Source organism: Tachypleus tridentatus, chromosome 13 (genome assembly GCF_004210375.1).
Source record: "Tachypleus tridentatus isolate NWPU-2018 chromosome 13, ASM421037v1, whole genome shotgun sequence".
NCBI classification, from domain to species: domain Eukaryota; kingdom Metazoa; phylum Arthropoda; class Merostomata; order Xiphosura; family Limulidae; genus Tachypleus; species Tachypleus tridentatus.
This window is the reverse complement of record NC_134837.1, coordinates 216,091,795-216,106,875: the sequence shown is the minus strand read 5'-3', so window position 1 is coordinate 216,106,875 and position 15,081 is coordinate 216,091,795. Positions and strand designations below refer to the sequence as shown.

At 31.3% G+C, this 15,081-nt stretch overlaps 1 protein-coding gene across 16 annotated transcripts in view; it reads right to left on the bottom strand.

Annotated features, from left to right (window-relative positions):
• Positions 1 to 15,081, bottom strand: part of LOC143236989 (E3 ubiquitin-protein ligase wwp-1-like) — a 68,567-nt gene that overhangs the window by 25,813 nt on the left and 27,673 nt on the right. For 14 of the 16 annotated variants that reach the window (XR_013019832.1, XM_076475753.1, XM_076475757.1 and 11 more), the window contains 5 exons: positions 11,349 to 11,492; positions 6,643 to 6,936; positions 2,742 to 3,219; positions 2,178 to 2,273; positions 561 to 726 (listed from right to left, as the gene is read on the bottom strand). Coding sequence is in view for 15 of the 16 variants with exons in the window: in XM_076475753.1 (XP_076331868.1) it covers positions 561 to 726; positions 2,178 to 2,273; positions 2,742 to 3,219; positions 6,643 to 6,936; positions 11,349 to 11,492 (1,178 nt within the window). In the remaining variant the exon portion in view is untranslated. Of the gene's footprint in view, positions 1 to 560; positions 727 to 2,177; positions 2,274 to 2,741; positions 3,220 to 6,642; positions 6,937 to 11,348; positions 11,560 to 15,081 lie in introns of all 16 variants that reach the window. The other 2 variants (XM_076475764.1, XM_076475763.1) reach the window with 2 other exon arrangements.

Here is a 15,081-nt window from a genome sequence, read left to right as displayed (position 1 = left end):
AACAGAACACTGGATTTCAGGGTTGTAAGTCCATAAGTTCCCAGCTTACCTACCAGAGAACTGATTCAGATGATTTCTAGGGTTACATTACATAGTTTAATATCTATTACCATTGTTATGATGGAAGTAGAAGCCAACAATGATAGTGAAAAATAATAAAAATTTACTACAGTGGTATCTATAATGTCAATGCCAGATCCAATAGAATCCACTTTTTATGATTCCTTATTCATTACATGCAAAATATTTTGCCCATAGGTTACATAGTTTTTTCTACCTATACTCACATTATACACATCCTTGTATACCTTGGAGGTTTAATAACAATAAAATCACTTAATTAAATACTAGTTACAATAGTAATTTGAAATAATTAATTTGTGACTGAGTTTTTTTTAAGAAAAAAATCCTACAGAACTGAAAATGTGAAATTATAGAATGTCAAATCATTAATGATGAAATTATTGTAAATATTACATTTTCTTTTAATTAAACAAATTCATACTTAAATAATGAGTTCAAGGAAAGGAGCAGTTAAATACATAACAGGTTAAACTTACTGGGAAAAGGTATCGTTGGTAACACTGCTGCATAACTTGAGCCTGATTAGATTGCCAATGTTCATAGATTCTAACAGTCTCTGCTGTGGGTCGCTGCCATGTGGTAGTTCGAGTATTGTGATCTGCATAATAAACTCTTCCTCTGTTGTCTCTCCTGATTTCCCAGCTACAGAAAACAAAATATTACCTCAACAGGAGTCACGTTTTAACGTGTATATATGTCTGCAAATGTAATTCTTGTATATAAAATACAAATTATTTAAATATAGTATATTAACTATAGTATTAAACAAAGAACAATGATAGTTAAACTTAGAATATTATGACTAGCTTTAATATTTGTTTGATAGGTTATCTTCTATATGAAACATATGTAGTGTCCCTAAAAAATTGGTTACATACATTTTCATGTTTACAGATTTCACATAAAGATAAATAAAAGCATGATAAATAAAACGTTAGTCTAAGGCACCTGAGGTCCTTATCATTTCCACGTGACTTATGTCAACCTTGGCATTACAGATACCTGGATAAAATAGCACATAAATACTACTTCTCATCATCATGAGAAACATCACTTCCACATTTTCAAAAGTTTAAAATTAATATTACCTCTTGAACAAAATTCTAAAATGTAGAAACTAAACTGTTGTTAAAAAAAACTCATTAGGAGTTTCTATAAATTCTGATAAAAAAAAAAACAAGCAAACTGAAATATAACATGTGTGTAAACCACAAGCATACATGAGATGACTCCAAAAACAAATGAACAATGAATCAAAACTCCATCTCTAAACAACTAAAAAACAAATATGACATCAGCTCTTTAGAGGCACCTCTTATCTTTAAAAATAAACTGTAAAATTATCAGATGCACAAATCAGGAAGTAACATAACTCCAAAAACATTTACTTTGGTAAAGCTAGAAAAAAAATATATCTTGTTTGTTACCAGTCTGTAGAAGTTGTTGTAAAGGTAAGATTTAGTTATTGACATCAGGACAAAACAAAATTAGGATATAATGTTAAGGAATATTAGAAGACAACTGAGGTTGCTGAGAGGAGTAACAGAGAACAACGGCAGTGAAATGTAATTTAGTAACAGAAAGAGAGGGTATACGAGCATGAAAATCATTACATTTTTCAGTAAATCATAATGTAGTGTAACAATGAACTCAAGTCTATCTAAGCATATTCACTTCAAAGTAAACTTGTTTTGGAACAGATTAAATCTTACTGTACAAGCCCATGTACAACAATATTTAACATAACAATGTAATTTGTCCAGATAAGTACCATGTATAAAGTAACAACTATTTGTGTCAGGTTTGCCAGGATAAATGAAACAAAAACATGAGATAATTATTATAACCTTTAGGAACTGCAAATAAAATGTTACTCACATAATGAAAATGTTTATCATATTAAAACAAAAAAACTTTTAAAAGAGGTAATGTTACATTTATTGCATCTTACTGTAATATAAAAACCTACTTTACTTCTGTAAAAGAAGTAATTGTACATATACATAATATTAATATAATATAAAGACTTACCTTGCTTTTATAAAAGATATGGAATCACATATACTGAATATTACTATAATACAATAACCTACCTGGAAGGTAATGACTGAGGTCTTTCCCATGTGGTGCTTCTTGTGTTGTGATCTACATAGTATTTGTGACCCTTTGGCGTGCAACGTACCTCCCATCTTTAAGTTAAAACAAAGAAAATTATATGTGTATCTCAATTATCAATGAAAGTAAAATAATCATACAAATATACAGCTACTTTCTTTAAAATTTCTGTACAGGAAACTTTCCATTGTTCATTTGAGTACAAGATCATGACTTCAAGAACTTTAATGTGTTGTTACAGAAAAGGGATGTGGATGGAAGTACAACTGAGGAATTTATAACTATCTTAAATCAAAAATATATTATCATTAAAATATCTAATAGAGTTTGCCTTAGCATATCATTATTTTTGTTTTGAAGATTCTCTACATGTTTACTGTTCAGAAAAAAATCTTATCAGTACAACATAAATATGTACTGAAAAATCATAATAAAACCAAAACTACAAACCATATGCACATACATTTACAAATATTAATTAAACAACAGTTTTCAGGACTGACACAAATACGAGTCTAATTAAGGCTTGATGCAAGACCCACCCTTGAGGAAGAGGACCCTCTTCACTTGAGCTAACACTCTGCATAGTAGGTCTTTGTAGACTGCTAGGTGAAGTTCCACTCTGATTAGCATTGTCTGTAACACAAGATGGACTAGAAGTAAGGTCTTGAGCAAGGACAGAACTGAAGGGTTTAGGATGTCTGCCAACCAATTCCTCTCCCTGATTGGAAGTATCTGTAGTGTGAGACAAACCTTGTCCAGCAGCAGCACTGTTAGGCCTTGTAATATGCTCACGTGAGGATCCACTCTGCAAGGTACTGTTTATGCCACATGATGGAACAGTGTTAATGGCAGAGATATCTGGGTTGGCATCAAACTGTACAGGGCTCAAGAATGGAGAACTATTAGCATCCAATACATTGTTTGGTGTGACAGATCTGGTTGCAGGTGTACTGCTACTAGCATCATTTGTCCTTGTAAAAGTTGACTGAGGTCGAGGAATTGTCACAGATCTGATATCTGATAAATAAAACAATATAATATCATTAAGTTATAAAAATCCAAAAATACAAATGAACTTTCAAAGAATCTAAGTATCCTAAGCTGGCTGAAACAAGAGAGATATTATTGATATTATCCACAAAATTATTGTTAAGTAATAAATCAATATTGTAATAAATCCAAGTATTTGATTTATAACACTATAACAACATGCTCCTATTAATTAGACCATATATTACCTACACCATATACTGAATTATGTTTTTAGTTCTGACTAACACAGATAACATAATTTGATTTAGAAGTTACTAAGAGAAAATAAAAACAAAATTCAGCAAATATTATCTATATTTAATTAGAGAAATAAAAAAGTATCCTCTTATTGTCAATTTTCTTTACATTTTTGTGAATTATCCAATAAATCAAGCTACAGTAAATGACTTAAACCTATCTTCTAAAACATGTGGAATGGTTAATTCTACAATTAATGTTTCAAGTACACAAAATGACCACCAACAAAAAATTAGGGATCATATGCGACATAAGCAATCAAATCTTTCACATACACACACTAATATGATAATTTAGATACCAAACTGAATGATTTAAGTGAACAGCCTAGTTTATCACATAGTCATATTGATCAACAAAAACCAAGAATTCTAAAAAATATTTATACTTCACTTCTTACTACTAGTGTATATACAATGGCCAATGTGGGCTAAAACCAAATGGTTGACTCTAGCTTGGCCCATAAATATTGAATTTGCTTGAGCCACCCATGAGCCCATCTGATAAATGATTGCAAGGACTAATGGGTGAATCAGAAAGCAACAGTGACAGTTTGGATATACAATGTTAAATCAAGGAGGTAAAATAATGTAAGGTATTTTAATTAAAGATGAAAAGAAGAAAAAATTGTGTGCCAAGGGAGGTCTTGTTAACTACATCTGAAAGGAGAAAACAATATGAAAGAATGGTAAGTTATTGGTTTTAATACCATACTTAAAACATCTAATTTCATATTTATAATTATAGTTACAATGATACAAAAAGCTCCAAAAGTTTATTTTAATTCCAAAATGTGGAATATCAGTTTATTCATTTGGTAGTTTATTTTTTGTTTCTTTTTATATGTTTTTGGTCTCAGCTCATGCCTGTGCTCCTACAGCCAAGCACTGGTCTGGCTCAGGTCAATCTTGAAAACCTTTGGCTTGCCCATCTACAATAAAAACAAACTCACTAGATGATCAATCTGAAAAAATTACCCAAAATATTAAGCCTAACTAACTAATAGTTCATAAATCTTGACATTTTATTTCTAAAATATATATAAAGCTAATTCTTTCAATCCTGCAGACCTAGAAATTATTTTAATATACCCTAAAACCTAACATAAGTTATAAAATTTCAAAGTATTTAGAGTAATTGGGGAATGAACTCCCCTCTTACTAAGCAAGGTTCCACTGATCATGCAGAATTCATTAAAAGTGATTATGTAAGCACAACCTAAAGAGATAAGGTATTCCATGGAAGCTCAAGTCCCCTAGAGAGAGAGGGAAGTGCATACATAGTGAGAGTAGAAGAGAATATGGTGTTAGAAATCAAGAACTCCATGACCTCCAGATGAACAGGAGAAGACAGGGCTTTGCTGAGATGTGAATTGAAAAATATATTTAAGTGATAGTATGTGAGTAATATATAAAACTTCTTCAGTCTGACAAAACAATGCAGATGTGCTGATTCCTGAAGGAAGAGAAAAGTATAATCATAAGAGACTTGTTGGAATAGAGCCAGAAGAAGTCAGGCATCCATATAGTGGTGAAAACACAGTGTTAAGTCATGAATGTGATGAGCAAAAGCTTTGAAAACCCAACAGAAAGCATAGAGAACTAAAGCGAGAGCAAAAGATTGAAAGACTTGACCTTGTTGAACAAACTGAAGGAAGCAGAGGAAATGGAAGTATGATGATAAGCATCTGACACAGATAATCCACAGATCTGGATCAAAAAACAATATTATGAGTATAATCATGGTAAAAAAGGTGAGGTCAATGAAATGACTGAAGCTCGAAAGTTCATTAACTAGATGACAATTCTGTTTTCCTGAAGACAATAAACAAATGTGTAGAAGGAAGAAAAACTATTAAGAATCATCTATCTCTAACAGATCCAACACCACTTTGGCCAGATGTTGACAACAAACTAGATCCCTAAGAGGAAGGAAAGAGACTAGAATGGAAGACAAAAGAAGAGAGGGGATAAAATGAAAAGTCAGGACTCAAACAATCAGCAGCAAACAGGTGCCACAGGTTAGCAAACTGAGCCAACTGTGCTATTTCAGTGAACTAAGACCTAGTTACTGTCCATACTGATGGCATTGAAGATGGCAAAGTAATAGTGGATCAGAGCACAAGCATGGGGAGGGGAGAGGAGAGGAAGCCAGAGGATGAGTAACAGTAACAACTGCAGGAGAGGCTTGTACCTGATGAGAAACCAGAAAAAGAAATGGAGAAATGTTGATAAACAGTCTCCACATTAGATTCCAATGAATCAGGAACTCTTCCAAAAAGATACTGCCAGGCAAAGGAAAGGAGCTAAACAATGGTCCCAGAGATAAGAAGCAGACACATACACACCTGAGAAAGGAGGACATCCCTGCCTAAAAACTCCTAACAACAGAGCATGTGTGGAGAGATAAAGCAAGAAATGATGAGGTAAAAAACACAAGACAATGAGTATCTGTTGAAAATCCCTCAGGTGAGGGATGAATAACCTTGGAAAGCAGATGGATAGAAAGAAGAGAGATAACATAGTAGATTAGTAAAAATTAGAAGTAGATGGGAGAATTTGGATAGGAAAAGGATCTGACCCCTACATTTGAATAAGATACCACAAATTCTGAGAGTCAAGAAAAAGAAACAGCTCAATGACAGGCCAAGGTATGAGTGTAGAGAACAAGACATGCTGGCTCCAGAACAAAGATAATATTGAAACTGATTAATATGGACTTGAATATAAGAAGGAAGAAAACAAAATAATCAGCATCAGGAGGTAGGGTATCATAAAGACCTTATTTCACTAGCTTAATTTTTACATATGAATAAATTTAATAAGTAATGAATTTTTACAAAAAACAGCTTTGGTTTGGCAAAATCCTCCAATATTTTCTCAACATAGTGTGGAGGTTTCTTACCTAATGTGGACTAATACAATTTGATTTCAACATATCTTTCATACAGATTTACTCTCATGAATACTTCAGTGATAAAATTATAAGGAAAAAAACACTGTTAATTAAATATCTTGTTTAAATCAGCTACATTTCTAAGCTGTTTATTATAATAATAAAGGCAGTAGAAAGTGTATTCTCATGTATTTTGAGATAATTTTTTAAAAAGCTACAGAATTTGATCAGTGCAACTAAGTGAACATCATTCACCTGTGATACTAAAAGCCTTTGGAACAGCACTTCCTGAAAAGGACTGGGTTCTCATATCCTGCTGTTGTCCCAAAAGGTTAATAATAGTTGGAGAATTGCTATCAGAGCTGCTACTAGGAGAATCACTGGATATTTGGAAGGGTACAGGACTGGAGTTGCCTGACATGTGGAAGCAAGGGCGTGGTATATGATATTGATAATCACTTCGGTTATTCTGATGTGAAGGACTAGAAGACTGAGTGCTATTATGTATCACACTTCCACTTGAACATGTGATTGAAGGAGTATGGGGGACTGTTAATATACGAAAGTGAGAATCACAAGTGTAAAGCTAAAATGGCAGCCAGCATTATGATTAGGCTATTTCAAACACAAAAAGTGTTTCAAAAGAATTGTAATGAAGTTCATTACCTAAAAATGACTAAACTTAGACTTAATGTTATCAATACCATTAAAGGTAGTCAAGCTGAACCATAAAAAATTAAAAAGATGTTCACGATATTTTCCTATCACCTAATTATTAACATATGCCATCAGTATTACATTAAAAAGAGATGAAATATTTAATATAATCTATAATCTCACTAAACACAACTTACAGTCTGCCTCATCAAATTATGTTTTATTTTCATTTTTCTAATTATAAACATTTTCCTAAAGAAATACTTCACAACCGTGAAACAAGTATAAAATATTTAAGTTTAGTCAGTGTGTTATGAGTTTTTTTGAGGAAGTTTAACTGGTCAAATTTTAAGAATGAAACAAAAAGATCCTGGAGTTAAGATTTCTTTCTCACCACTCCAAAATTTTATCGTTTAGACACATAAATGAAAGTTCTAAAAATTTCCTTTGTAACAGTTTGGTCATTTCTTCAAACCTACACTTTCTTTTAATTATAAATACAAAACTTCATTACTATTGAGTAATGAATCAAAACTTAATATTTTAAACTTTACAACTGAATTTTTAATTTACAATTCTAAAACCATGAATGCTATACATTTGCACCACACCAATAAGAAAAAACACAACAAAACTGAATCATGATCCAATTTAACAACTCATGAAAGCAATGTTAAGATTACTCATGATGCCTATTGATAATCATTAACATGTGTACACAATAGTTATGTGCATGAAACATTCACCTGACTTTTACATAAATACATATACATTCAAAGCTGTAAGAGCTTAGGATATTCTTCAGCTGATGTATGCAACAAACCAACAACAAAATAATTTGGGTGATTGCACTGAAGTTACCAACAAAACAAATAGTTCTAAGAGCTGGGCCTCCTGTGTAAACAGTAAAACTAAACAAACCTTCTTTCAGTTTTATTCATTAAACTATAAGTTGCAAAATCTTCACATTTACTTCCTATACCAGAAATCTATAATTTATGAAAAACTTTCAACTGTCTCACTACCTTCACTGAGACACTATCAATAGCAAAGATCACCAAAAATTGAAAAATAATCAATAATTTAAATAAGCAAAATAAATAATTTAAGGTAATTTGTAAACAAGTTACTGTAACAGTTTAGAATAAAAACTTTACACATACAAGTTGTATCATAATTCAAGGAAAGAAAAATTGTTGTTTTTTAACAGTTTTACAAATATGCTGACCAGAGTACCACCTCATCTTTTTTGTCACACATAACCTTGTTCTTTTGTAAAAAACTGTTCAGCACACAGAGTTAGTTGATTAATTCTATTAATCAGTTATTTAATAAGCATTAACTAGTGTCACAAATATAATCAACTGGTGTTAACTGTTTTTGATTATTCTAACTACCTAGTCACTGTAATTACAATTCATTCAGTTAACACTCCTACGAAAAGTGGGGCCTAATAGGCCCCAGAGCAACTTGAAAGGTTATTAATATTAGGCTAATAATTTTGTATTTAAATTAAATTGCCATTTAAATCCATTAATGAATGGATTAACAAGATTCCCACTGTCCCTATCTACTATCTAGCGAAACCACAGCCAGGGGAATGGGCTTGGAGAAATCAGGACTAGAAACGTCTTTTCGTAGGAGTGTTAATCACAAACATACAGGTACTCAAAATTACCATTATTTCTGATAATTCTAACTATTAAGTAACCAAAAAAATTTACCATCATGATTTCTCCTCACTCTTTCCAATTAATTCAAGATTTATAACATTAACTAATTAATATGAACTCATGAAAATAATCAACTAATTGTAGTTAGGGTTTCTCATTATTACTATTTTCTATTATTCCAAGTATCTAACTAATCAAAATATTGCCATTGTGCGTGTTTGTTGTCAAAACAAAGCTACACTATGGGCTCTCTGTTCTATGCCCATCATTGCATCAAAACCTGACATGCAGCATTATAATCTTTATTTTTTTAATTAGTTTTTTAAGAATTAATTACTCACCTGATGATTAATTAATTACCAAATTCCACCAAAAAGTTCAAGTAAACAAAATAACATTTTTCCACTGCATAATCAAACTTCAATTACAACATTCATTTATAATGTGTTTAAACTGTATTTAATTACCAGAACTGGGACTTTACCCCATTTTTTTAATGTACATTAAAACACTAAACAATTTATGTAAGGAATAGATGTTACACCATTACTTTATGTATATAAATGCAGACACACACTCTTAGCTGTACACAGTTACTGGCTCTTAAATCATCTCCATTCAATAACGCACATTTTAATTTACTATACACTTATTCAAATAGATTGTTAATTTTTTTAAACTGAATTTCTGCATTTGGTTTGCTCTATCATAAGATCTTGAATAATAGGTGTCAGAAGATGGAAAGTTGAATAATGTTACTCCTATTTTCAAAAAAGGTGATAAAAATTGTTTCAGAAACTACAGTCGTGTTAGTCTTACATCACTGGTAGAAAAATGTTTGAAAATCTGATAAAAGGTATTTTAAAAACTCATTTTATAGAAAACTTAATATTTTGTTTGATAGTTATCATGGCTTCACAAGAGAATCTTGTCTTAATAATGTATTAAAATTGTTGTAAATTTTATATTATTGCTTACATAGGTTATAATAAAGGTGTGAAATTGACATAACAAAACGAAAAACCTCCAAGACACACTGCATTATTAACAGGAGTGATTTTCCAACTTCTGTAGCTCAGACTATGGTAATCCATGCTATTACATATTTTCAGTGGATGTCCTCTACTGGACTCTTACTTCATATATAAAGTTCAAAGACAATCCATTTATAAATACCAGATATAACTTCTTCAAGTTTAATTCATTTCCCTTCTTTTTTTTCTTCTTTCTCTCTCTCTCTCTTTGCATCATAGGACAAAAACTATTAAGTTCTATGGACTTTTTTCAAATTTAGTACACTGGCAGTCTTTATAACCTACAAATAAGTTTGTTTGTCTTGGACCAAGGCCACATTGGCCTATCTGCTGTGTCCACTACAGAGAATCAAACACTGTACTATAGCATTGTTCAGGGGACCCTACAATTAGTGTAAATATAAGCCACATATGCAACAAAACATGCTCAAATTTCAATAAATATTTTGTGCACACCTATGTAAAAAGTCACTAAAGTAATATTTTAATTACAGCTTCACCTAGAATAAAAGTGGACTGTTTTTAGTTTTTGTCATTTGGATTAAAGACACTGGTGTTGTTGCTGTTTTAACAAAATGGATTAAGATCCTTTGGTGAATGTGACAAATAAATGACAGATGGCTTTAAATTATAATAAACACAAAGTAATGCATGTAGGTTATTATCATTTGAATTATAAGCATTATTTTGGTGGAAATAACAATGAAAAGGATCTTGGTGTTCTGGTTTATCATTCTGTTATGCCATTCAAACAGTGTGCTGTCACTAATGGTGGGTTCCTTACCTTAGAAAGAATGTTAAATTAATGGTGAAGGTTCATAAGATAGCTACCAGGATATACCCAGGATGAAAAAATTGTCATATGAGGACAAGTTAAGAGCTCTTAAAATTTTTTTTGGGAAAAGATGAGTTAAAGGAAATTTGAGTATGGTGTTTAAATTTGTTTAGGGAAGCAATAGTAATCATGCATAATCAATTTTTACATGTGCTTAATGGTGAGAAAGGTAGAACTATGTGATATAGGTCCAGCAGAGTAATAATAATCTTCAGCTAAGATGATTTTACTTTTGTAACAGTGTGATTAACCCTTGTAATGTGTTGCCTTCAAATTTGATGGATGTAGTAAATTTAAGAGAGCTTAAGGAAAGGCTTAATGCATGGTTGTTTCATTACTTATCACTTGAATCAAAATATTTAAATGAGTCAGAAAGTCCAATAAGTCTCAGAATGAAACAAAGTTTGCTTTAACTAACTGCTAAAAAAATGACTAAATGACTAATTTTATAAACCTTTTATTAACCATTTGCTATAATAACCAAATAAGGTTACAAATAAATATCCCATATTTCACTAGAAATTTCTGTCTCAAATTAAAGCATGCAGTAATAACTCATTCAAAGCAAATGAGTGAGATTCTAACTGTATTTTGCTACAGAATAATAACTGTAGAAAATGAAAAAGAAAGTGCACTACTTTTGAAACAATGAAAAGTAATAAGTTAAAAAAATCAAACCTCAGAAATTCACTTTAAAAAAGTTACAATAACAACAGGTAAGCAATGGATACAAACTAAAACAAACTGAATACAGTGACTTACTACTGCTAGCTGTAACTGGAAAATCTCGAGCAGGATAATAATTCATGTCAACCTGTACGTCATCTAACATCACAAGCAAAGTACCAGCGCCCCGACTAGTCTTCCCAACGGTCTGGAGATCTAAAGTTACTGTCACGCAGTTCACTGTGTTAAGCATACACATCTATTCAGGTCTTTCTGAAGGTTAAATATATCTCCCACCTTACTAGTTCTACAAATAGCATAAGATTTAAACCATTTTGTCCTTCACAATAATTCATAAGAAAACCTAGAATACTAAATACTTTAGTTAGCTAAAAATGTTTATTTCACCTAAACATCCAAACCAATAACAACAATAATCCTGTCAAGAAGACATTCTTCTCACTCTTTTGTTTCAAAAAATAAATGATACAAAATTTTAGGAACTTTTTGCTTTCCCACAATGTTTTTGGCATGCAATTTTATCAAGAAATTAGGCTTGTTTTTTTTTTTTTTATAATTTACTTACACAAAGTTAACTCTCTAAATCACAAAAACCTGCAATGTAAAGTATTTTAAACTTGCTAATGCTAAAGGTAACTTTATTTGTCACTGCACTAGCTCTGCAACACCAGTTTTACATTACCTTTCATAACATCACATATATGATTATATAACACACATTTGATCACTTACCTTAAACTTTTGGCCCTGAATTTTAGATTTTCATGTTTAAAGAAATAGAAAATCATCATAATGAATGCTGGGACCGAAACAATATCCAAAACATTACCAAAAATATAGAATGAAAAAACAAAACTATGACAGTAATACCGAATGAGTTAATGTAATCACTTGGGCTGGTAACAAACAATGATGTACTGAATATCACACATACAACTATGTGAATGTTAAGAATACAGATAGCATTTGGTAGCCACATTTATTTCTCTATTCTAGTGGACAGTACACATGAAAATATACTGTTAATTGGTGAAGTAAAGTCACTTAATTCAAGGATGACTCAGAAATGTTAATACTGCTGCCATAAAAAATAAGTGCCTTTTAAGAATGAAATATAGTACTAGAGTAAGTTACACAATTTCTTGAAAAAGACAACTTTCAGTGCTATGTTTCTTATGCCTACACCTTTGTATCTTGTTTAGCTTTGTTATATGTTCATTAGACTGGTCCTTTCACTTTCACCCACTCATTTTGTTCCAATACATAAGTAAATCACACTGAAATTTATCCATATTGGATAACATATAATGGTTGCTCATTGCAGTTTAAATTTAACCTCATAATTCACATTATATCTGCACATTCTGAACATTCTAGAATTTTCCAGAATATTCTAGTATTATTATGGAATCATCTAGTCCTTTCAGCAAATTAATGAAGTATTCCAGATTATTCAAAATGTTCAAAAACATTCCATACATAAATATTCCATAATGTCAATAGTCTGAATGACATTTTTAACATCATTCATAAGGATTCCCAAACTCTTATCAAGATCCCAGAAAGCAAGGATTTTCTGCTTGCTCAGATGTATTGAAAATCACACCTACAACTATATGAATGTTAAGATGCATGGAACAGGTAGATAATAATTTTTTTTATTTATAAAATTCGAGGGTTGAGAAAAGAAATTATGCAACTATGAACAGGAAATAGCATGCATATGAAGAACAGCAGACTTTGAATCAAACTGTCATTTGTTTTGAATCATTCCACAGCAGTGATGATAAGGTTGGATACTGTAATAATAGTGATGAGGATACAGTAGCAGATGGAGAATCATCATCTTCTAAACCTGAAAAAAAGGGCAAGAAGAAATATTATCTCTCTTGATTTATCAGTAGCGATGGGCAGAATCAAAATGTGTGACAAAAATGTAACATTTTTCCTTATTGTCACAACTCACAACCATGACCATGATATGAATCATCTAACCATGAACTATTTCTTGATTCCTAGATGTTGACATTGCTTCCTTGTAGAACTTAAAGAAACATTTCCAGACAACAGTAACACTGTTGATCCCCTGCCACCGATTCTGTCTGGAACAAGAGCAAACTAGCTCTTAGCTGTTCCAAAGTTGATTTTTAGAATTGAAGATGTTCATTCTTCTGCTACAGCAGAAGAAGGGTGAGGACTCATTGACTGAGTAAATGCACTTTGCTTTAGCTCCACAGTTAGCAACAATTGTCACAAAAATGGAGAATGTGTATTGTTAGAACAAAGATTAAACAAGAATCATGTGTACTTGGCACATCGGGATCATATCTTAGAGCTCAACTGGCATGTTTTTTCAAAGGCTATATTGGTCTTTCCTCTGATGCACATATTGCAATTTTCAATTAACTCTGTCTGAAGATGACCCAAGAAGATTGAAACATTGTTCTGTACTTGATTTTAATTAAAGTCTTAATATCCATACCAGCCATCTTTAGAATACAAAACAATGATCTCTTCCACTTGTGATCTTTGTATTCTCTTGCCGTAATTTGCCAAGCCTTGTTAAATTTCGTATGTGGAGGAGGTAAAGCAAAATAAGTTTTTAGGTTTTGTATACATACATTTTGAAATAACAAAAAACATAAATTACTATATGAATACCATAGAATTCCACTATAATATATAAATCTTAGTTATTAATCTGTATTAGGGTCTAAAAAAATATGATATTTCAAGTTCTATTGTTTCCTACTTTTCCCCTCAATTATACCATTAAAAGAAAATTTTCTCATGTAAACATTTCTCAGAGGCTGAGTAAAAAAAACACATAGAGGCTATTCTGAGCTTATAATTGACTATAGAGGTGTTAGAGAGTAAAGTAGGTGTACATAAATAAGTATTTCTAAAAATAGAAGAAGTGGGTGGAGCCACCTTGTTTGATTCACTAAATATAATTTTTGGAAAAAAGAAACAATAAGAGGCTGTTATTTTATAATCTAGTATGTCAGTATTCATAATTTGAGTTTCTAATTCAAAGGAAACCACAGATGTTTTATCTGGATATCAAAAACATCTAATTTGAACCAACGATACCACATGACAAACAAAATTCAATATTTATAAAACTCCCGTTTTAATATTTATCATTAACTTATGATATTAACTATGGTATAATATTAAAACTTGAATTATAACCTACAATTTGATACCATATTTACTGATGTACATTCATAAAATAGTAGTTCAATAAAATTTCAAATATAAGTCTATTAACATGATGACATACCCTTTGACCTCTAACCATAGAAAAATCCATCAATAAAGAATTAATCTCACTGACTATGAGGCAAAAGGACTTCATGACATCTGCATTTTTGTTATTCAAGTCTATCTTAGGGCAGGGTTCACTCTCCTGATTCCATTTCTACTACTAAAAATGAACTTCCTTCATAATCTTGTAAAGTATTAGAATAAGAATTCTGCTCTTTCAAAATCTGTCTAAAATGTACCAAACGTCTAAGGTATCTAAATGAGAAACTCATTAGTTTGGCATTCTTTGATTCAGCTGCATCCACAAAGACAAAACATGTAGTAGTAAAGGCACTAAATGAGAAGGAAAACATGAATGAAATTCCAAAGCACATCAAAACAAATATCAGAAAGCCTGAATACACCAATTAAAAATTTCTTCAAAAATAAGACAACAAAATTTTTCAGGTGCCTCAAATTTCCATCTGAATTTTGATTCTGAGTCATAGAAACTTGGAGAAAACTTCATGGAAGCAAGGAAGACAGGTAGAGGTAAATG